This window comes from Martes martes, assembly GCF_963455335.1.
Source record: "Martes martes genome assembly, chromosome: 11".
In the NCBI taxonomy this organism is placed as follows: Eukaryota; Metazoa; Chordata; class Mammalia; order Carnivora; family Mustelidae; genus Martes; species Martes martes.
In genome coordinates this window covers 46,715,577-46,739,940 of record NC_137899.1, presented here as the reverse complement: position 1 = coordinate 46,739,940, position 24,364 = coordinate 46,715,577, and the positions used below count along the sequence as shown (strand labels likewise).

Sequence of the window (24,364 nt, the reverse complement as noted above, 5' to 3'; positions counted from 1 at the left end):
GATCCAAAGAGCTAAGTGTTATATATGTTTCCTCTGTAGTCCAAGGAGTTCCACCAAACGTGGTGCCTTTTCCTTTGTGTAAGGAGAAGCGGGGTCCAGCAATTAGCCTTTCACTTTGGAGGTCATCTGCCCAAGGCTTTGGACCCTCAGAAAACTCACTGTGGTGGAATCCTCTGAATTCATGTCTCTGATGTTTCCCACTTCTAATGCTCGATGTTTTATCAGTGACTCTCAGGGACTTGCTACTCTGATTGCAAAGCATTGATGAGCATGTGTCATCCATACAGATGGTCTATGGTGTGACGATATTGGCAAAATCCTTGCGTAAAAATCTGTGGCAACCCTAAGGTAAGATAGTGAAACTGTCCTGTTCTCCTTACCATGTGAAAGCAAAGAGGAAATATAAGAAGACTGTTAATTTGTACAAAGTTGTTCATTCTCACTCAGAGAAGTACAAAGTAAGACACCAATGAGTTAATCACTTATCACCCATTCAGTTTTATTTATTTATTTATTTTTAAAAAATTTTTTTAAATTTATTTGACAGACAGAACACAAGTAGGCGGGGGGTGGGGGGAAGCAGACTCCCTGCTGAGCAGAAAGCCCAATATGGGGCTCTATCCCAGGACCCCAAGATCATGACCTGAGCGGAAGGCAGAGGCCTTAACCCATTAAGCCACCCAGGCGCCCCATCTGTTCAGTTTTAAAGACTGTATATGAAAGTTTTATAATATCAAGTTTGGGTTAGGATTTGATGAAATGGGACTCATACACTGCTAATCAGTATATAAATTAAGATTATATATTGTAGTATTTGATAATACTACCAAAGTGTTCTATTACAATCATTTCTGATACTTTAATGATCGATTGCATACATGTATTTACATGAGTGTGAACGTATGTTTAAGGATGCTTATGTTTGCAAGTATGCAGTGTATGTCTAAAAAACACACATGTGATTCTAAAGTAAATATACATAAATACTTTTTGACAGTTTTTGATCCTCAAAAACACTTAACAAATATAAAAAAGAATCGAAGGACTGAGAAAGAAGGATTTATTCGTGAAGTTACTTCTTTGAAAAGCGGAGCTACTCTTTTTACCTCATACCTAAGAGGAGGCTTTTCCTTGAGACCTCTCCATTTCCTGGCGTCTGGTAATCTGGTTAGGTTGGGCTGACTGACTAATTTAGAGTGGGGTGCTAAGAGAATATTCCTGTGCCCTCGGGGGCATTTGGGGTAAGTCCTAAATTCTCTGAGGTAACTATGGCAAAGGCTGAATCCTACAGCCTCCACGAAGACCTTGCTACAGAGAGAGAGAACAGCTTGGGGTCCGCTTGAATGCTGCTTATTAGTAGAGCCATCTGGAGGGGCATGGAACCCTGGCAGCAAGAATCTAGTACCTTTCCCTTCAGCCATTCAGGATATGATAGCTTGGGACTGGGCGTGCTGTCGTGAAGGACTCAGAGTTTCTCAGCAGGCTCTAAGATGGCAGCACGTATAAAAGTAGTGGGCTAGCGGCAGCGATTCTACAAATTCAGCAAATTGCTTCTCAGTTTTGGGTCACAGTTACCTTACCTATAAAAATCGAAAAATCCGTTGGGGATATTATCCTGGGTTTATATATAGATATAAAGCACACACACACAAGTATATATGTACACTTTTATTATGTGTTATTACTATTATTATGATACCTTTATGAAACTTATGGCCGGTCTTAGCAATACATCCGGGATTAACCTACCACCTTCAACACCCTCCTATGTTTTTGTATATTGCTTTGAGTTAGGAAATTTAAAGCCCAGTAAATTATGTTATAATTTTATTAAATCTATAAATTTATTGCATTTGATTACAAATACAGTATGCATAACAGCTTTTCTGAACAAATAATGAGATATAATGCCTAGCAAACCATTAAATCAATAATGATGGTTATTATTAATATTAATGAAATTGATCATGAATATTTATTACCTTGTAAACATTTAATGTGCAGTAATTATTTTTATAAGTAATATAATAGGTGTCCTGCCTGAGTACACAGTTATCCATTAATATTAGAATTAATATACTCTGAAGGCTAGGCTTATTAATCAGTTTTCGTAGAATATGTAGCACAATAAAATAACATTGTAGTCAATCCTCCCTTCCCAAAATGAAAATCTATATATTTAAAAGTGCCATCTGCATGTAGTTAATGCATTGCCTTCCTCCTCTAAAATAAAAATTGGATTCATTTCTTTTATTACACATTAAATGTTGATTTAGTTAGATCTTCCCTAATGCTTAAAATAGACTTGCAATTAAAAACACCCTTGCATTTTAACTGAAAAATATCTTTCCAAATTCTCATAGTTATGACAAATACTTACAATTGAAATTGAAACATGAGATTCTTCCACTTTGGTTATTAGAGGCCAGATCAGACTTCAATTTACAACTTGAAACCTTCTATGTATTATAACACATCAAATAGGTATTTAAACAGGAAATATGCCTTCTCCTTTTTATTAATCTCTCCTAAGCATCCTCTTCCCTCTAACTTTAATTCAACAAAAGAGATTTCTACCACTACAGAGAAATAACTTTGAGATTATAACGTACATATATTGGAACATGGTGGAAAAAAATGATGAGATAAAAATGAAGCCAACAATAGGTACTTTTCCATTAAGTTGAACAAATATTCTAGCAGGAATTCCCATATACTTATAATGACTTTTCATTTTTCCTGTTTATTGCAATTTATCTAAAGATGTTGATTTTTAAGTCCTATTTCTGAATGCCTTGGTTTTTTCCCTGAGCCTTTGGGAGCCTTTGGGAATGCATTATGGAATGGCAAATAGAATTATCTTCTTTTAAATGATTTAGCTTTCCCATTTCTCTCAGTGTTGAAAGAACTGAGCAAACTGTGTTCTTCATCGTACAGACTGCATATTTAAAGCATTTATTAAAGAGTTTTTGAGTAGTGGGTAGGATGTTTTAAAGTACTATTTCTCAAGAACTCTTGATATCTTCCAATGTAAAACCTCTTCTCTAGTTTTAGTACTTTTAAAATACCCATTATTACCTACACCCACTGCGTTGACAATGATTTCTTCCTGTTTGGTTATCTGCATCGTGTGGTTCATGAATTGAGTGTATGTCACTGTTTCTTCCCCAGCACTGAGGCAAAATAAGCAAATGAATAAATAAAATAAAGCTGCATTTAAGGAATTTAAGGAAACTAAAGTTCAGTACAGCAGACTATAGTATCATACACCCAGAAATTAGAGATGAACCAGACGGAAATCATCAAATGTCCATTTCTGTGTCAGCAGAGAGAACAGTTTTAGGATGACTTGAGGTAGCTTCCAGAGAGGGAAGTTAATACGGAAGTTAGATTCAAATATGTAACTATATTTGCCTCGTCTTTGCCATCATCTTCATACCTCACCTTTGTAGGAATTAACTATTTTCAAGTAGTTTTCATGTCCATTACTCCGATGATTCTCACAACTGTCCTGCCAAATAGAAAGGCCAAATGCTGCTCTCTCTGCTTTAGAGACCTGGGGAAAATCATGGATTTGCTCAAGATCATGTTATGAAGAAGGACAAGTAGGCAGGTCTTTCCACTCTGTCCAGGCCGAATGCTCTTTTTTCTTTCACTAGGTAAAAAGAGAAAAATAAAATGGCACTAGACATCTAATTGAGCAAAACTTAACATTGGCCCCAATATTTTAAAAAAAGAAGAAGAAGAAAAGAAAAGACTAAATAGGAATGTCTGGATGAACAGGGGATGAGGGACCAAGGGTACCTGTCACTAAAATCCCTTTAGCCTCCCTCCCTAAGGCCACACTGCCCTGTCCTAATGGATGTTCACTTAGACCCTGCTTCCAGTCTCCCAGACCTCATCTCTCTCTTTTTTTTTTTTTTTAAGATTTTATTTATTTATCTGACAGACAGAGATCACAAGTAGGCAGAGAGGCAGGCAGAGAGAGAGGGATAAGCAGGCTCCCCGCTGAGCAGAGAGCCCGACGCGGGGCTCGATCCCAGGACCCTGGGATCATGACCTGAGCCGAAGGCAGAGGCTTAACCCACTGAACCACCCAGGCAACCCAATCTCATCTCTTTTTAGGCAGCTCTTTGCATGCTGGGCAACAATATTTATAGTCCTTCCCCTATGTGAAGCGGAATTTCTGCTGCTGAACTGAATCAGTTCACCCTCTCAATCCTGACGGTCCACTGTTCCTAGGGAGCAGCTCTGTCTCTTTGTCACAGGAATTATTATTCACATAAGTCTCCTCAATTCTAGATGTATCATTTGTTAATTTAAGTTCATTGTTCTAAATTTTCTGCTGCTGAATTCAGTATAATAAAAATGTCATGGGCTTGAGCAGGTCTTTGAAAGATTAAGATCGCCAAAAGAAATGGGAAAGAAACAGGAGCTGTGAAGAACTGAATGCATGTAATCAGCACCCCACATTTTCATATCCTTGAGAAGATGATAGAGATGGTATGAAGAACCTTGAAAGTCTGGGGAACGGTTCCCACTGAACGACGTGAACTCTAAGCCAGCCATTGTGAGTTCTTGAACAGGGGATAAATTAGATAAATAAAAATTTGTCAGGAAAGTCATTCTGATAGGGCAGTGCAGGACAGTTAATACAGGAGACAAATTAAAGAAAAATGACAGCTCAGCCTCTTGCTCCTGTCACCAAATGTACTCAGCTCAGCACCGTACAAGCGGAAATGGAGAGCAGAGCTGATTGAAAGGAGGCTCTGCATAAGGATTTTGTGATAACTTGCCGCTAAATTGGCAGAGGTGGGGTTGACAATGAATCAGAAGGAATGGGAAATGCAGCAAGCCAGTTTGAGGGGGAAATGAATTTCCTTTGGGGGCTGTTGGATTTGAGGGAAATAGAAATGTGTCCACAGTCATTTTAGTTGGAAGTCATGCTTATGGATGTTTATCTAAAAGTGGAAGTTGAGAGAAAAAATAGAAAGAGAGCAGGGAAGTATTCTAGAATTGGCGATCAAAAGCAGGAACAGTTGGCATTCTTTTAGAATAATTGCATTGGTTTTCTTACATTTCTATGAATTATGAATTACATTTTATGATTAAGTGCTATACTAGTTTCAGTAATCACTGGGACCACGAGATTATCGAAGCAATGGAGAAATGGAGAATTGGGTGGGTTAGGTGAGCGTTTATGGGATTTTTGTGACTTAGTCAACAGAAAAATTTTCCAGGTGTGCCTGGGTGGCTCAGTTAAGCCTCTGCCTTTGGCTCAGTTTATGATCCCAGGATTCTGGGATTGATTCCTGTGTCCTTGTCGGGCTCTCTGCTTAGCAGGGAGTCTGCTTCTCCCTCTCCTTCTCCCTCTGCCCCTCCTCCCTGCTTGTGCATTCTCACTCATGCTCTTGACCTCCCAAAAAATTAAATAAAATCTTCTAAAAAAAATCCTTTTTTCAGTCATTTTCACTGCCCCAAAGCTTTCTTGCCTTTAACTTCTGCCCCTTAACTTGGATATATTTGACCTGATTTCTCTCTTCCATTTGTCATGAAAATTATGACAGTTAACATTTGAATTGATACTCAATAATTCTTTCAAATAATTCATATGGAATATTGTGATGTATAAGAAAAATATATATTTGCTCTTCATCTGCGTTTCCTGGCTCACAGATCCCAAAACACTTGGAATTTCATAAATATTAAGAATGAGAAAGGTGCCTTTTTTTGTTAATGAGGTGTCGTTGGGAAAGCCCCTAGAGAAGAAGGCTGATTGCCATTGGAGCCAACCCTGTGATTAGGGGCTCAGAACTTTCAGTCCCACCTCCCTGCTTCCTGGGAGGGGAGGGGGCATGCCATTAGATCACTGGCCGTTGCTAATGGCCAGTGATTTAATCAGTTGCACCTATGTAATGGAATCTCCACGAAAACCCTAAGGGATGGGGTTTGGAGAGCTTCCAGGCTGGTGAACATGTGGATGTGCTGAGGGGATGAGGGTGGTGGGCCTAGGAGGGACATGGAAGCTCGGTGCCCTTTTTCCATGCCTTTTCCTCTGCAGCTCTTCCAACTGAGTTGGAAGGCTATTTCTGAGTTCTGTCCTTTTATAATAAACTGGTAATCTAGGAAGTAAAGTGTTTCTCCCAAGTTCTGCCAAACCCAAGAGGTGGCTCTTGGGAACTTCTGGTCTACAGCTTGTTGGTCAGAAGCACAGATGACAACCGGGGCTTGGAACTGGCATGGGAAGGTGCTGGGGACATTCACGGGCGACTGAACCAGGTAGCTAATGTCAGCCTGGAGCTGAATTCTCAGATGCTTTGCTCATGTCCAGGAACGAACGGCTCATTGGTACTCCTCGGAAACCCTCGATTCCACACATTGCAATTGGGCGCAGAACCCACAATAATACCTAAAATACCTGCCTGGTTATGTTTTCCTCCTCTTTTTGTTTAGTTTGAGTGTTAAAAAATAGAGCCAAATAGTCCTTCATGTTAAAGAACGACTTTGATGAGAAGAATTGCCAAAATCAATCCTGCCCTGTAACGCCATTTTAGAAGTCTGGTAGATGGTTTTTACCCTGCCTCATCCATCTACGTAAAGTTTTCACTCGCGATGGCTTTGGGATCGTGCCATGAAGCGGCACTGTGGTTCGCCACCTGGAACAGCGCGGGTGACGAGGAAGCAGCTGCATGGAACCCTTCGCGGTGCGAGAGGATGGAAAATGTATGTACTGGCCCCTCCAGGGAGGCCTGGTTGCTGTAGCAGTTTATCCCATTACTAAATACGTGCTGCGCCCACAGCCTCACATTCAGCTGCTGACCAGCAGCGTGGCCCTCAGCTTTAATAGGGAGCGTATGATCACTCCAGCTGGCAGGTGACACCGTTTGGCAACATTCCCCAGCAGCTCAACAAAAGACTTTCAAACATCAAAGCAAGGGGAAAGACCTCTGCCTTTATAAGGAAAGTGGTTTGACTGTGCATGCAGTTTTGCTTCCATGAGAATTATTGCTTCTAGCTTGCTGCATTCTGCAAAGGAAAGGGCACCCTGAGAGAATGAAATTAGCTCGGAAAATTTGCAAACTCTTCATTCAAATTGATAAATAAATGGTAAATTACGGGAAATTTAGTTTCGTGTTTAAAAAAGGAATGCAGCTTGAATATAGTTAAAGATGGGAGAAGTGTTTTTTTAAAGATTCTGTCTGAAAACACAAGCCGGTAAGAATTTAGATTGGTTAAGCTATGAAAACTTAAAAGAGTCTTCAATTTTATTGAAGAAAGAGACCTGAGAGGTCTTTCAGGAAAATGCAATTTCACTACATGGGAAATTTGTGAAGCAGAGTAATCTCTACCTGATCAGGCAGGCCACTTGAAAGGAGCAATTCAGGAATATCTTGGGCCTCTTAATTATGAGCGACAGCATCATTTTCTGTCTTGCTGCAAACTGGGGACCCAGAAGAACTGGGCATTCCTCTTGGTCCATTCATTTTTTTTTTCATCGAAAAAGCAAACGATAGATTAATAGGAAAAATAAATATATCTGCACATTCTGTTCTTATATTCATCTCTGAATATAATTTTAAGATTAAATCTGTTTGTATGTAAGCATAACGATGGGACTATAGGCATGACTGTCAGTTGGCTGATGGCTATCTTTAGCACATGTGAGAAATGAGTCTACCTCAGAAAGCATGTCCTTTTTTTCTCAGGTCCTCAGTAGAGTTACAGTAATACTCTGCAAGTGGTTTAAGCCCCATCAGTCTTAACATTTTTGTGGCCAGCATTGGAATAAACACTTTCATTCTTGGGGGGAAAACAAACTAATAAAATTAAGATACCCTGGGGGTGCCTGGGTGGTTCAGTGGGTTGGGCCTCTGCCTTCTGCTCAGGTCATGATCTCAGGGTCCTGGGATCGAGCCCCACATCAGGCTCTCTGCTCAGCAGAGAGCCTGCTTCCCCCTCCCCCCGCCTCTGCCAGCCTCTCCGCCTGCTTGTGATCTCTCTCTGTCAAATAAATAAATGAAATCTTTAAAAAAAAAAAATTAAGGTACTCTGTTAGAGTATACAAGCCTACACATATGATTTCCTTTATACAAAGTGATATTCGAATCTACTGTGAACACCAAATTGTAATTTTTCATATTATAAAATTTGGAGATGCTTGTTAATATTATAAGATTATAAGGTAAAATCCTTTATATAGAAAATTCTCCTGTAACATGAATAGCGTTATTTAATGCATCTGCATCTTTACAGGAAGAAAACATATTCTTTAATTCAATAAAAATTTTACAAGGGCTTATAGATTGATTCTACAAGAACTCAAAAAGATACAGTACTATGGATCGTATTTACAGATAATATGTTCTTAAGTGCCAAAATGATTTATGTTTCTGGAAAGTCCCATGAGCCCATCACATTCTCCAGGCCTCATGGAGAAGTAGGAATTGGGCAGGGTTCAGGGGCTGCCAGACATGGGCTGTCTCATCAGTCATCCCATCCCACTCCCCCATTTCAGTGCTTCTCCAGCTTTCTACAGCAAAGCATCAGGTGTTGGTTGCTGGTTTTCAGTTTTGTTTTTGCTTCATTTCTTACTGATCAAATAACACGGTTCTACTGTGTATGTTTAGGATATAGATAGCTCATGCCATATGCTTCTCTCCGCGGAAGTCTGCATTAACAAAACTGGTCTATATACCCTGGTCATCGAATTGCATCCAGAGATCACATGCTTGGGTCTTGCAAACTTCAAGATGTTTTTAAAATGCCTCGGTACTTTGCACTCCTGGGCTTAGCTCCTTGCATCCCCTTAACAAACAGTTGCCCTCATCGGTGGACCATGTTTTGAATAGCGCTGTTCTTGTAGGATTTTCTGTGCTACAGAGGCAGAAAAATGTATTGTATTTTTTTAAGTTGCTTGGAGCCTGGATGTGATTTAGATTCCAATAAGGAGCTAGAGCTGGGCTTGGAATCGGAGCTGAGATCTTTAGGAAGAGAGAGAAGTATCCATTTCATGGGGGAGTTGGTGCCAGAAAAGTGCTGTCCTGAAGCCACAAAAGCAGCTTTCTGGATTAGAGAAATAGCCATGTGATTCTGAGGGCCAGAATTTGTCCTGAGGTCTTGGCATAGGTGCCTTCTCCTCCAGCCTATCCAATTATTTTACAAACCATCTCCTATCTGGTAATATATCTTCTTATGTGATCTACTCAGTTTCTGTTACCTAAGAAGGGCTAATACTGATAAAGATTTATTTGCCAACAATAAATATGGAGTGGCTTATGTTTTTGGAGTGGTTGGGAGTTACCTTGAGACCCGTGTTCTCACATTTTATTGTGCGAATAGAACAGCAGAGAATGTTGTTAAAATACTGACTCTGACTCCAGAGTACAGCCCAGGGACCTGAGATTACGCATATCTAATAAGCTCCCAGTTAATTATAACGGTTAGTCCACAGACCTAACATTGAGTAGCAAAACTCTAGATTACTATAAGCCTTTAGGAACAATTTCCATTTCCTGGGCCCCAGACTGCAAATGTTAGGCTGAAGCATGATGATGAGAAGCCATTCTGACCACTTTATTACTTTCCCTGGATTAAGAAACAAAGTACCATGGTGACATCCAACTATAACTTTTTCTTTTTTCTTTGTCCTTGCGTTTTTTCCCTTAGTAGGAACAGAGGGAGAAAAAGGTTGTTTTTTATTTGTTTGTTTTTATCTATCAGGAGAGAAGGAGAGAGTGGGGTGCCTGGGTGGCTTAGTGGTTAAGCGTCTGCCTTCAGCTCAGGTCATGATCCCAGGGTCCCAGGATCAAGCCCCGCATCAGGCTCCCTGCTCAGCGGGGAGTCTGCTTCTCCCTCCCTCTCTCCCCTACCTTTTCCCCCATTCATGCTCTGTCTCTCAAATAAATGAATAAAATCTTTAAAAAGAGAGAGAAAAGGAGAGAGAGTAGAAGATCAAAAGAGGATTCAAGCAAAGAGGCTTCAAATGGCGTTTATAAGGTGCCATCTTTTTGCCTCATCAATGTGTTGAGCCTACCTGTTTATAAGGGACATTCTTACTAAGAGCTTATGATGCCGTGCTTTCAGTCTCTAATTTTATCTGTTTCCCATGAAAAGGAACTATTTTCCCAATGTGCTGTTCAGGGTGGGGGGTGCTTCAGACCCTATTTGGAGACTTCCTGAGCGTGAGGGACGTGCTATAAAGATTTGGAGAGAGTTTGCTTCAGAGAAGCAAAGAAAATGGGAGATGGGATTCCAAATAGCAAATCGTATAGACAAAAGTGAGTAGAAGAAGGGAGCCATTGGAAGAGTGGCAGTGAGGTTTCAGCGAGGAGAGCGGGCAGAGCTGCCAGCTCCTGGGGAGCAGGACCGAAAGTTAATTCTGGCTAAGTGACAAGCTGAGGGAGGGCAGTGGAAAAAGTGACAGCTTATGGAGAGCTTTCATTACCAGAAAGGAAAGTTGGGACTAGCTCCCAAGAAAATGAGGGTGTTTAGAAGTTTCTATTTAAGAAGCTAAAGAATGATAATGGCATTTTAGGAGATGAATTAGACTACCTTTAGAAAGAAAGTATTTTTTCACAGATGTGATGATTATTAAATGGACTACAGAAATAATTTTAGGAAGAAAGAGATTTGAACTCAGTTGCATTCTTTTTGTGTGTGTACCTTGAATAACTCAAATTATCGAAAATGAAAGTTATAATTTATCAGTTTTAATCTTGACCTGAAATTTAAAATGTTAAAGATGTGGATAATCAGAGCTTCAAAGTAACTGTCAAAAATATCTGTGCTCTGCTGTATCTTAGTAAAGTCTCTTTAAAGACAGGTATTGAACTCTGCTCTCCACTTTTTCTTTTTCTTTTTTTTTTTTTCAGTATTTATCTAATTACTTTGTATCTGATATAAGGTATACTATGTAACATCTGCTTCGTTCTCAAAGCCAAGCTTTTGTTCCATTAAAGTCCTGGGAGTCTGGGCTATTCTGAATATACCATGTAAAGGGAAAGGAAACTGTCACAGTGACCATCTCATCTTCTGCCAGGCCACCCTTGCAACGGCATAGCCCATGCTTTGGACTTTCTGACACGGGCATGTTCTCCAGAAAACCATAATGAACCAAAATGTGTAGTTCCCCTAAGCCCTTAGAGTCAACTTTCTGCATGGCCAGAATAAAGGAGAGACTGGTACAGGCTGGCAGCTGAATAATTTAGTAACCTTGGGTCATTTGGTGACCCTATTTATTCTCACTAACAATCACAAAATGGGCTTACCAAGGCCTAAAATGTACCCCAGTGTGTGAGCCTTTAGACGCTCCTATTGCCTCGGTTTTCAACTCTGATGTGCTCATGATTATTGAAAGTGTACAAGCCATCCAGAGCTTTCAACTAAAGTTGACCTTTAATTCTGGACCTCCCCACTGAATGTTAGCCTGTTGGATATGTCATGGATATGTCCACATCAAATCAAGACATTAATGTTAGACTCATTTATCAACGGCCAGAAACTTGCTGCTCATTCCATGCTCTCCATTTCAAAGAAATGCAGTGTTGCTCACAAGATTGCCAAAGTTAAAAAAGTCCAAGTTATTTAATGACTCCTCCTTCTCTTTTAACCCTTTCAACTACCCTTCAGGTTGCATGGTTTCTAACTTCTCTTACAGTTGGTAACTCCTTTTAATTCCAATTGTGATTACCTTGGCACCTTCATAAACCTCATAAGCAGAAAAATTTAGTTGGAATCCTAGTTCTGTTATTTGCTAGACTTAGAGTAGATATTTAGATTGCATTTCCTTATCTTAAACAAACAAACAAACAAATGACCTTCCACCTTACAGAGTAGTTATGGGGATTACAATGAAATATTCTAGGTAAAACTCAATACAGAACATGGCTCATAGTAGACATTCAGTGAAAGTTAATCTCATGTTCATAGCTTTTGTCTTGAGCATTGCCTGGCACATAGTAAGCATTCAAATATGTTACTATTCATATGTGCATCATATTATGTCAGTGACATCATAATAACCATCGTCAAAGTCTCCCTGCCTCCAATCTTGTGTCCTAATATTCCACCCTCTACCTCACCATCACATCTCGTGATGTATCTCATCTAATTCTTGTAGGATCTCAGTACAAATCTTTGGAGATCTCATGTACATCTCATGAGATCTCATCTAAATCTTGCCAAATCTCAGTCCATATCTTGTGAGATGTCCTCCGAATCTTCGAGAGCTCCATCCAAATCTTGAGAGAAACAAGTATCGTTGTGTCCTTTTCACTGCATAAAAGTGCTTTTCTGGATTGACATAATTGCCCTTGATCTGACCTACGCTTCAGTTCCACTCCTATTTCTACTGTACAACACAAACTCCTTACATTAAAGCCAAGGAAAAATCTATGTTTTCCCCAAGCTGTCTTCATCTTTTTTTTTTTTTTTTAAGATTTTATTTATTTATTTGACAGAGAGAGAGAGCAATCACAAGTAGACAGAGACACAGGCAGAGAGATGGGGGGAAGCAGGTTTCTCACCGAGCAGAGAGCCCGACTCAGAACTTGATCCCAGGATCCTGGGATCATGACCTGAGCTGAAGGCAGAGGCTTAACCCACTGAGCCACCTAGGTGCCCAAGCTGTCTTTATCTTAATCTGAAAAATTCTAGTACATTGTTTAGTTTTTTTAATTTTTAAAAATTTTTCTTTATTTATTTGACAGACAGAGATCATAAGTAAGCAGAGAGGCAGGCAGAGAGAGGGGGAAGCAGACTCCCCGCTGAGCAGAGAGCCCAATGTGGGGCATGACCCCAGTACCCTGAGATCATGACTCTGCAGAGGCTTAACTCACTGAGCCACCCAGGCGTCCCCTTAGTACATTGTTTAAAATTCACGATAGTGACCTCCTACTTCATATAATCTTCTGTGCCTCCCCCAGCAGAATTATATGCTCGCCACCTAATTACTCTTGACTTTGTGTACCCAAAGCCCGATATTAAGTAGAGGTAACATATTTGTTGAAATAATTGTTGGGGTATTGGAAAATCATAAGAAAGACAATAGATTGATGGATAAATAATACATATTTCACATATTAATATAACTTAATGCTGTTTTTGTGTCTATGCCACTAATTCTCATATGTAGGACCTGCTCTGAAAATTAACATTTATCAAGGAAATATATTTGTTTTGGCTTTTCCATAATCACTAATTCCTCCTTAGGACAAGCAGCCCATTTAAAAGTGCATGGATGGTACAAATCCTGGGGCGGTGAAATAACTAATATTAGTGGATTGACAATTAGCCAGTAACTTTGGCATTGGCCTCAGCTAAAGCATTTGTCCTAACATGCCAAGATTTATGGTTTAAATTCTGACAAGTAGGGAAGACTGGTTGAGAAAATGGGCTCTGATTTTTAAAAATCCAAGCTCAAATTCCAGTCTAGTACTTACTAACTATATGATCTTGAACATGTTCCCTAACCTTTTGGAGACTCCTTCCCTATAAAATGGAAATAATAATGGTACATATATAGAAGGATTGTTGGTCTCAAACGAGGTTTTAAACCTAGTTGCATATACACAAGACACACATGATTAGCCTAGGCCACATCTGGCATCAAGTCTGCTTAGAAGGATAGAGAATAGGAACTTGGCATGATAGTAGTTTCAAATGTTCATCATCTGGTAGGAACACTCATAGAAATCCATGCAGCACAGTTCAACTGGAAGAAAAGTTCTACATCAGACAGGCCTAAAAGCTGCCCTGACTTAAAAATCTCATGGTCCACAGAAACTGGTATCTCTTGAAGCAACCCATGGTCACAGCCTACAAGGTCCCTATAAAAACAAGCCCCGTTCCTAGAGTTGCCACATTGAGGGAAACCCAAAGATGTGGCTGTTTACCAGGTATTTGTAGCTTCCCTAGTGCAGGCGGAGTATGTCCAAAGGGGCCATTTTATCACAGTACGATGTAGTAACACAGTTGACTTTCCGACTTTTATCAGATATCCAGGGTAACTAACTAGAGGTAATTAACTAGAGGTAACGTGATGGTCACATTCTCTACAAAAGATTAAAAGGAATTGCCAATCCCTCTGCCTGCACTTGGAACATGAACTTAGGAAGTATTACACAGAGGATAATATACGCATGTTTATATGAAGACAGTCTCATGAAAAGTAAGAAATGTATCTAAGAAGAAATTAAATATGGAAAATTTTGTAAAGAGAGGCACTGCGGAGTTAATGATTTGGTCATTATTTTTCCTGATTTTTGTGAATGAACTTCTAAGTGTTAGAATGAAAACGTACTCATTACAGAGGAAGTTTTGCTCTGTAGTTAGTGTTGTACCTAATATATTATTAATACTCAATATATGCCATTTGAGTAAAAATTGGGTTTTGATCCTTTCTTTCGTTCTAAGAAGAACAGGGCTGACTCACAGGGCCCCTTTACCACAATTCTCGGATGATTCTTCTTCCCAGACCTCTCAACTCAGACAAATTGACTTTGATGCTTTGAGCTCTAATTGTCTCCTAGGAATGCAATTTTCCTACACATGCCAGTAGAATTAAGAAGATTGAATGTGAGTTGTTGCATTAGAATGGACCTGCCTCTCGTATGGTTAATTACCATAGTTAAATATAGCACCTGAATGACAAGACAGAATTATCAGTGCCTTCTCCCACTGGAACAGATGGCTCTATCATGGCGACAGGCTGCCTGTGTCTTGTAAACATGCACTATTGGTTATTCAGAATGGGCAGGAGTTCAACTGAGTATCAACACAAGGCCATCCAATTCCAGGAAAACCACTCAAAGTGCATATGCCCATAGTCATTGACATTCATAACATCATCTTCATATATATATATGTTTCAGTTTAGAATCCAAGATCCCTCTAATTCAAGTAGGAGTAGAGAGATAAAAGTTTGAACATAAATACTTTACTGATAAGTAAATGTGGGAGATCTGTTATTGAGAGAGTATTCTTTAAATCATGAATAGACATATTTCTAATGTCTCTGATGTATTTGAGATACCTATATGTATATTGTATATTAAAGTGTGAACTAGAAAAGTTGATCTATTTGAATAAGCATACATTATCATGGTAAGCAGCAGCTGAAGTCTCAAATGGTTTTAAAAATAATGTTAAACTTATATTTTCTATTTAAAACAGTATTATATTAAGTTAGCCAGGCATGTTTATTTAAATCACTCAACAATGAAACGTACATGTTAACGGCTCTTGGTTTCACATTTTCTAAATTAAAACAAATCTGGAATGAGTGAAATGAACAATATGGTGAACTTAGTTTCAGTTAATTTTGCTTCGTCCCTTTATTTTCTATTTCCTATGAATAGTTTAACAACTCCTGCAAAATAGGAAGAAATGCAAATGTTAGCTTTGAGTCTAACTGCTTTTACACATCATAAATATTGATATATTTTCAATGAAATTGGAATTGTATCTCCAAGTAGAAATAAAAATGTCCAAGCTTATTTTACTCTAGAGCATAGAAGACAAAGTTCATAACTGCTTATTAGTCTGAGATGAGAATACCAATGTTCTTTTGCAGCTTCTGCCGGCAAGAGAAGCTGCCAGTGACCTTCCAGTCCTGTGTGATCACCAAAGAGTGCCAGGTGTCAGAGTGGTCAGAATGGAGTCCCTGCTCAAAAACGTGCTATGACACGGCGTCCCCCAAAGGCACTCGTGTCAGGACGCGGATCATTAGGCAGTTTCCTGTTGGCAGCGAGAAAGAGTGTCCAGAACTTGAAGAAAAAGAACCCTGTGCATCTCAAGGAGATGCAGTTGTCCCGTGTGCCACGTGAGTACATAAGGACTGCGGCTTCCGCTGCCGTGACGTCTCCCCAAACTGCATGTCTCCCCACATTCGCTTACCCAGCTGACACTAAATGAATAGTATGTTGAGAAATAGGGATTTTACAGATTCTAAGTGGGAGAAAATAAAATACTGTCTTAACAGGCACTGTCCTTATAGAATTCTGGTTTTACAGAATAAACGTGTCTTTAGCGACTTACATTTCCAAATCTCCCCGAAGTCTAGATTTTTAGCAGCAATTCTCTGTTGACATATTTCTGTAATAGGGATTGATAACTTTCTTCCGTAAAGGGGAAGATAAGATGTTAGGCTTTGGGCAGAACAGGTGTCTCTGTGTCAGTGACTCAACAGTACTATTGGAGCCGGAGATCATATATAAATGAATGAATGGGTCTGTTCCAATGAACCATTATTCATAAAAATGGTGGACAGGTTGGATTTGGTCCTTGGGTCATAGTTTGTCAACCCCCATTCTATAACATAAAGTAAACTTTCAAACTATAGGTTCCTGTTGCTTATTAAGCAAGGCCTATTAAAATTCAGTACTACAGATAACAATCCTATCGAATAGGGTAAAATACTACACCACAATAATGAGCTTTTAAGCTACTTGAGGACAGGATTGTGCTTATTAACTTCCTTTTGTTTTGTTTTGTTTTGTTTTTTTATCACCAGCATATATCACAGGGCCTGGCACACAGCAAGTGCCCAATAAATGTTTATTGAATTCTGATGAAATAAGGCCAATTCTGAAATATTTAGCAGTGTATCCTAATTCTTCTTATCCTTAAAAAAATATTTCCAAGATGTTACTGTGAATTATCTTGGCAATAAATACATTTGAGCCTAGTCTGAGTATAGACTATTTATAAAACAATTTAAAGAATCTTAGTTTCTCAGAGATATGCACAAGCTTCATCGAGAGCTTTTCTGGAATATTCCAAACATTTAAAGAATTTGCATACAACGCAAACGTCACGAGCCAGTGAGGAGGAAAATTAATCCTACTACCACCTCTTCAAACAATAATAACAAGTAATAGCAAAGATGGTGATGATTTACATGAGACCTTCAGTTACGCAGCACTTTGGAGTCATCTGTTCTCTCCTGATATAACAAGGGGCTGAAAACTGCAGGGAGTTCCCTTCCAAACTTCTCTGCTTATCCCACTGACCCTGTGTTCCTCTCTACGTAATAGGCTTGAGGAGGTTGTCAAGATCTCCTGCGTTTTATCTCCTATGAGTTTCTTCCTTTTTTGATTCAAGCTAGGTGTTTAATCTTTATCCTCTCAGATATTTGAACACCACTGACAAATATATATTCTGAATCTCTTTCTTCTCTCCCTTTTTGGAGGGTAGCATTTTTTTAGCATGCGTGACCAATTTACATTAGGAGAAGCGTAATGCTAGGATGGCCCACATTCAGACTCCATTCTATAAAAAGTAAAATTTTTATTTTAAGTCACCTATGAGTAATTTATTTGGTTTGACATTCCTTGTCACCCCCCACCCCACTGTCTTACTCAGGACGTTAATTATCTGTGTTTTCTTTTCTTTTCTTTTTTTTTTTAATTTACCTGAATGCTCGACTTCCTTTATAAACACAATGTCGGGAGTATTGTTCCTTGATGCCCCAGTCCAGCACCTGTGTTCAGCCATTTATAAAAATGAAAGAATGGATGTGAAAGTCAGGTTGACTGTCAGGAAACTTCAACATTGACAAAGCAAAGCACCTAGATTGGACATCTGAAGGCCCATTTAACTCTTTTGTCTAATTGAGATGAACATTAGCACCTCCATTTGTACCCGTGTTGGCTGTTAATCTGATTACTGAAGAAGCGTCTTGGGTACAGTGACACAAAGTGCTACATGAGCCATTTTCTTTGTGCTTTTAGAATATCCATTTTCCTCGAGGTGGAGAAATGCCATCACTCTCTATCTTTAGTGGCATCAGGAAATAGTTCCCTGGCTATCTCCTTAAAGCACGTGTTGGGCTGACAAGCCCCCGACATTTCTTTCACATCATAATGTTGATTGGAGCTTTAATTTAGAACCACAGATCGTCTTTCCTGTGTTCCGCTGATTAGAAACGTCAGCTCTTTTCAACATTCATCAGGCACTCATCAGGGATTCTCAGTGCTAACAGAAAAACATTCATTTTTGACAATAAGGAGAAAACTCGGAATTGTTATATTTTTTAATCCTAACACACAATTATAATTTTGATCCAGTACGAAGTAGCAATTTTCATGCGTTTTATTAAAGGCAAAACAAATGTTTGGGTTGGTCGTCATTTAGAATGTTTTCCATTCCCAGAGTCACTCCTCCTTTGTTTATAAGCATCTAGAAAGGGCAAGCCCAAGTTCAGCTTAATTGAACATAAAATTTTATGTTTTCAGCATGATGCTCTCTTTTCATAAAATATTTATAAGTAACTTCCAGTAATTGCAATTAAAACAGGATCATCCTAAATTTAACCCCTCTTTAAGTGGAGCACTGCTGAGGATGAAAGAGAGGAAATTGAAACTGAGTCCACACCACAGATGTAGTAGCCTATAGTTGATTCGAGAGGAAAGTGTTTTTTAGATTAATCTTCTTCAGAAAAAAAAAAAAATTGGAAGAGCAGAGCAAAGTTTTACTCAGTAAACATGGTTGCCACTGCCAGCTTTTCCTTTTTTTAGGTACGGCTGGAGAACTACAGAGTGGACCGAGTGCCGTGTGGACCCTTTGCTCAGTCAGCAGGACAAGAGGCGGGGCAACCAGACAGCCCTCTGTGGGGGAGGGGTCCAGACGCGAGAGGTATACTGCGTGCAGGCCAATGAAGACCTCCTCTCACACTTAAACACCCACAAGGACAAAGAAGGTAAACTGTCTTCTTCTTAAGGACTTACGCATGGAGATTGAGCATGGAATCACCTTGCAGGAAGATAGATATAGATATATACTTATAGATATTTGGAACATAAATAGTCATGATTCTATTCACATCATGGTTGATATCCACTATGGTGAATGCTAATTTAAATTTTCATTAAAAAAAAAAACAACAATTCAATTCTGTCTCTGGTCAATTCTAATTTACTGACAAGTCTCTAAATTTTCTTACTGCAAGCTCTGAGTCAAAATTTAGCAGGCATAATTAATTATAAAAATAGAACAAAATGTAAATATATACATAGAATGCTCATATATATTCTAAAGTCCAGAATTTCCTTGAATGTGATGTAAAATCTGCTTGTGAAAGTACAGCCCCTTTTGCTGTTTGTAATATGGTTGAAAGATAAATATATTGAAAAAATAATGATGGTATTGAGTGAAATTTTCAATGTGAATTTAAATGAAATAAATATGGAATATGTTCAGAATACAACTACAGTAAAAAAAAAAAATAACTGAAAGGCATGACATTTTTTTAAAACCCTCTGACCTGGCAGATATATCTTAGACGTTTTTTTGGTCTGAATCTCAATGTGAGGACCAGACTCCGTAAGTGTGCCAAGGATAAGTGAGTGCAACAAGGCCCATGCTTAAAGTATGTATTAGTATTTATTAATATTACTCTAAAATTCTAATCATTATTGGATCAATTTTGTTTTCAGTTAGTTACTCTTAAGTGCCCACAAATAGGAATATTTTTAAACAATGTTAGAAGCATACCTTCTTACCTTCCCTTGATTTGAAGGATAGCAAGGTTTTTATCATTAGACTGTTTAATAAATATCTATTAGTTGCCAGCAGAGTTCCAAAAATTGTGTAAGGTAGTAAGGATGGAAATATCAGTACAAATTCTGTGTCAAGAAAGTGCTCCTGGTTAGCATGAGGGCACACAAACAAATAGTTATAATACAATATGAAATGCATTATAACTTGAGTTTTAGAATAGCTGTAGGGGTTTCATAGAAACAGAAACAGAGAGGAAGTGGCCTACAGCTGAGTGATAACACACACATTCCATACAGTCAGTGGGTCAGGAATGCAAGAGGAAGTTTATTACAGGCAGCGGGGCCAGCATGTATTAAAGCACACCGTTAGGGGCTCCTGGGTGGCACATTCGTTAAGTGTCTGCCTTCAGCTCAAGTCATGATCCAAGGGTCCTGGGATTGAGCCCCACACCAGGCTCCCTGCTCAGTGGGAAGCCTGTTTCTTCTTTTCCCCCTGCTTGTGTTCCCTTTCTTGCTGCATCTCTCTCTGTCAAATAAGTAAATAAAATCTTTAAAAATACAAATAAAAAATATATAAATAGAGCACACCATTAAAGAAAAGCAAAACAAAAGAGAAATTTTGCTAAGAAAGATGAGAATGTTGTATTTGGCAAATTGTAAATAGGATAGAGTAGTACTTCCCAGCATATATGTTTGTTGGTAAAGGAAAAAAAATAAGAATAAAGACCCCCAAAATGAGAATATTCAGAGAAGCAATCTGATGGAGGACCAGAAGAGAAGGGAAAGAACCAAGAGAAATGGGTGTTTCAAAAAAATAGGAGACGACTCCTCTGCCTCCCCCCAAAATGAGCAGTACCAGTGACCAGCAGTTCATAGAAACAGACACTGAAGTTCTGCATTTGCAACTTGCAAAATTTAATTGTTTTGTAGCTGTTAGCTTTACATAGCATGTCAACTCATTTAGGAATCTAGCCTCAGGATACATTTTGCTACTAATGTATCTTGAGGTTGTAAGGAAGTAGCATAAAACATGTAATGTTGGTACATTAATATTTTCTTGGCCATTTTAATGGCTACATTTTTAACACTCTTAGGTGGATTTATTATAGCAGTCCTTTCAGAGTAGTATAATTTCATTGCTAGAGGTAGATCAGATTTTAGTTTCTGAATGTCAATTATGTCCTGTGGGTTATTACTTTCAAAAGATCCTTCAGAATTCTGAATTGCAACTGGGTATTTCTTTTTTAATCATTTTGCCACAGAGTCTCCCTATCACTGTCAAAGCATGGAAGAGCACCAGAAATAAAAGTCACAGTGTAAAAGGAAAACAAAAAGAGTATCAGTGTTAAGCTGTGTCTCTTGGACTAAAGCAAATGCCAAAACAAAATCCATGGATATGGAAATAATTGATTTGGCAAAAATTAATGTTTACCAATAAGTATATAGGAATTTATGTCCTTTCATTTCCAATAAAAGCCAGAGTACTAGTAAGATCCATGTAGTCTTTGTAAAAACAGTTAATTGTCCCTAAAAGTTGCAGCCTTTTTTAGGGGGGGGGGAGGGGGGTCAGAACTGAGGCTATATGAACTTCCTCCCAGAAGCACTTAACATTTCCCAACAGGAATATTATTCAATATGCCAGGATCCCAAGGGTGACATGTAAAGACTATAAATTTGTGTGAATGGAGAATAATTTGGCTGTGGGCTGTGGGGATTGTGCACATTCTGTTTTCCTTCAGTAAAAAGGAAAGAATGAAAGCTTACTTTATAAAGAGAGGAAAAGTTCTCAAAATAACTTCTTCAATCAATCCTAATAAGAAGGTACTGATCTCAAGTAATCCTGATTGTGTAACCATGAACAACCTATCCCAAGAACAATTCATATTGTTGTTAATAAGAAGAACAAAGTCTATGCTGTTGCTTTTGTAGATTCTCACTATGTGTTCCATGAATAAATGTCTTGTTTTCACATGTAACCAAGCTATTAAAAATACCTTAACCCAAAATAAAATACTTTAACTCAAAATAAAATTTCCTGATACAGAAATACTGAAAACAAGTGATAGGAAGTTCACATAAAATTCCTTTATTGTCTTGGCACATCACATTACACAGAAGAATGGTAATGACCACCTTAGTACAAGGAGAGGGCCATGTTAAATCACTTTATTCATTGGTGTATTCGCTACTCTTCATAGAGTCAAACCACACCATAAAAATTCTCCTTCCTGGAGCTAATATATTTAATTTCCAGAAAATCAAAATATGTATTATTAAAGTAGTCACAAAATGTAATGTATTATATTTACAACCTAGTATCCTACCTGTGTCGGTTGAATTATATCATTAGAATATTCAATAAATTGGTGATTGTGTCTATTGACAATAGGAAAAATGTACCTACTTTGATATTGGAGAGTATCCACATTTTATTCATGGACTGCTGCAGGCTGTAGGTATCCCTTCCAATCCTGACAAACTTTGCCCTACAATATTCAGGTGAGCAAAATTCCTACTTCTTTAGAAGAAAAATTTGACAAGTTTCTACTGAGAGGAGTTAGTAGTAAGACCCTGGACAATTTCTGTTAAGCTGGCTTATCAGAATTCCAGCAGACTGTGAAGAATGTTCAGTTTATGATGGCATGAAAGCTACCCTTATCAGAATATGACAGGAAGAAGCCTTGCCCCTGGGGAGGTTAGCAGTAGCTAGAAAGCTGATGAAAATGTTGCTGATCATTGGATGCATGAACATGAATTGATTGTTGAAAGAGCTCAAAGTGAAATGAAAGTAGATTTTAGCTATGGTAATTCAAGAAATTCTTTCTTTTGATACAGATTGAACATGTTTCTAAATGAGGGGAACCAAGAGCATTGGTTATAAAGCACCATGAAACTTTCTGTGATACGTGTTTTAGGAAACTTTGGAACATTCTTTTGTAGAAAACGTATCAAAAAATCCACACTGAAATCTGGATAAGGTGTGTGGAATTTAAGGTTATTAAGAAAAACAGCCTGGATAGTGAGGCTATGTGATGATGTAAAATAAACCAGCAAGAAGTTTGGAGAATTAGTGGAAAGATGGTTGGAAGAAAGGATGGTTGAACTGTGAATGGGTAGACCAAGAGATGAATAAAGAATTCTTATTTTCCCATGTTCTGCCAAGAAACAGGGAAATAAAATAGTCACCATCTCTAAATGGAAGGCAAATTATTTATAATTACAGTCATTTATCTATAGTTTCCATGAACTAGCCTACTTTAGTCAAAACTATTTGGGGGGAAGAAAAAAAGGCTATGCTTATGGTGCTATTTCCCTGTTATTTCAGAAAGTAAATATCAGAGTACATCGAAGTCTAGTGCTGCACCTTTCCTATCCATCACTTTTGAAATAACAGGTAGGTGAGAACATTTTACATGCCATTTAAATCAGAAATGCGTATCAGAGATTCTCTGTACATTTCCTGAGATAATCCTTAAACCATCCAGGAAAGATAGAAGTTTACTTTTACTTTCTACTTTTCTAGAAATGTATCAAAGATACATTTTGAGATAGAAGTGCTTTCCTGTTTCTTGACTTTTTCTATAGTATCATTATATAGATGTAAATTATAGAAAAGCATAAATAGATTTTTAAATTTGCTGGCTTAAAAATGTCAGTAGGATAACATAATTATATATACAGATATATAACATTTGGTTATGAACACTTCTGTTGAAATAAATTAATGAGAGTATGAACACTTTTCACAATGTATCATATTTCTAAGTACACCACTTTGTGCTCTACTAATTTTAATAAGGTAAATGAAAAAGGAACTAAATCATACCATGGCTGCCTTTTGGAGACAGTCTACAAGGATGCAGTCGATGTAAAAAGCACTGTGATACAATTATAGAATAATTAAAACATAGTATATCCCTGAAAAAGTCAGGTATTTCTTGGAAATTACTTCTCAGGATATTTTGTAGGAGAGAAAGACTGTTAACCCTATCAAATTTGTGATGAGTAGATTACAAAATAGAAAGTAAGATGCCAAGAGGTGTCAGCTGCTGGGAAAGAAGCTAATAAAAACTTAACATGCTGGGAATGAGATTAAGCTGGTCAGTGGTCTACCCTCAAGGTAACTTAGAATTTTTAGTAGAGGAAGAGCTTACTAACGAGATATCAAGAAGTACTCAACCAAAAAAGCAATCAAAAGAATATATATATATATATATATATATATATATATATATAAAGTGAGACAGCTTGGAAATCATGCAGGTGTGAAAAAGGTCTTATAATACCTTTGACTTAGTCAACATTTAATAAACATTTGTTGTTTGACATGTTTACTCTCCCCTTTGTAAAATGCCTTAATTTTTTAAGTTTGTCTAAAAATTATTTATTGAACATTTCAAATGCACTTAAAAAATTCTTGATTTCAGCAAGGCGTTATATTCAAGCAGACCCTTCATTCCTGAATAAACAGTTACTCACACTTCTGACTTTGAATACGGGAAACATGATCTAGTTGTTGGAGCAAATGAGGAGAGTCAAAATTCAGGCACTGTGCCTCAATTTGGCCACTCAGTTAAGAGAACATGTTTTATATATCTTATTTCTCTTTTCTAGTTACATAACAGCTTAAAAACCTCTTTTGGTGAATTTTCATCTTAAGGCTATTTTCAAAAGAAGCCTAGACAGATAATCAGGAAACCTCATTTTCATTTCTGCCTGGCCTTGTGTCCTTATGCGCATTATTTAACGTTATTTGCCTAAAAATACCTATTAAATGATTCCTCCTTCCATGTCCAGTAATATGGCAGATTAGAACAGCTGAAAACCATCCCTTACAAAACAGGATACAGTATTATTTTAAATGCTTT

The 24,364-nt window shown here is 38.1% G+C and overlaps 1 protein-coding gene across 1 annotated transcript in view; it reads left to right on the top strand.

Moving 5' to 3' along the window:
- Positions 1–24,364, top strand: part of THSD7A (thrombospondin type 1 domain containing 7A) — a 434,994-nt gene that overhangs the window by 223,357 nt on the left and 187,273 nt on the right. Inside the window, exons 3-4 of the mRNA XM_080817988.1 lie at positions 15,572–15,820; positions 18,516–18,697. Of these exons, the coding sequence (XP_080674114.1) occupies positions 15,572–15,820; positions 18,516–18,697 (431 nt within the window). The remainder of the gene's footprint in view (positions 1–15,571; positions 15,821–18,515; positions 18,698–24,364) is intronic.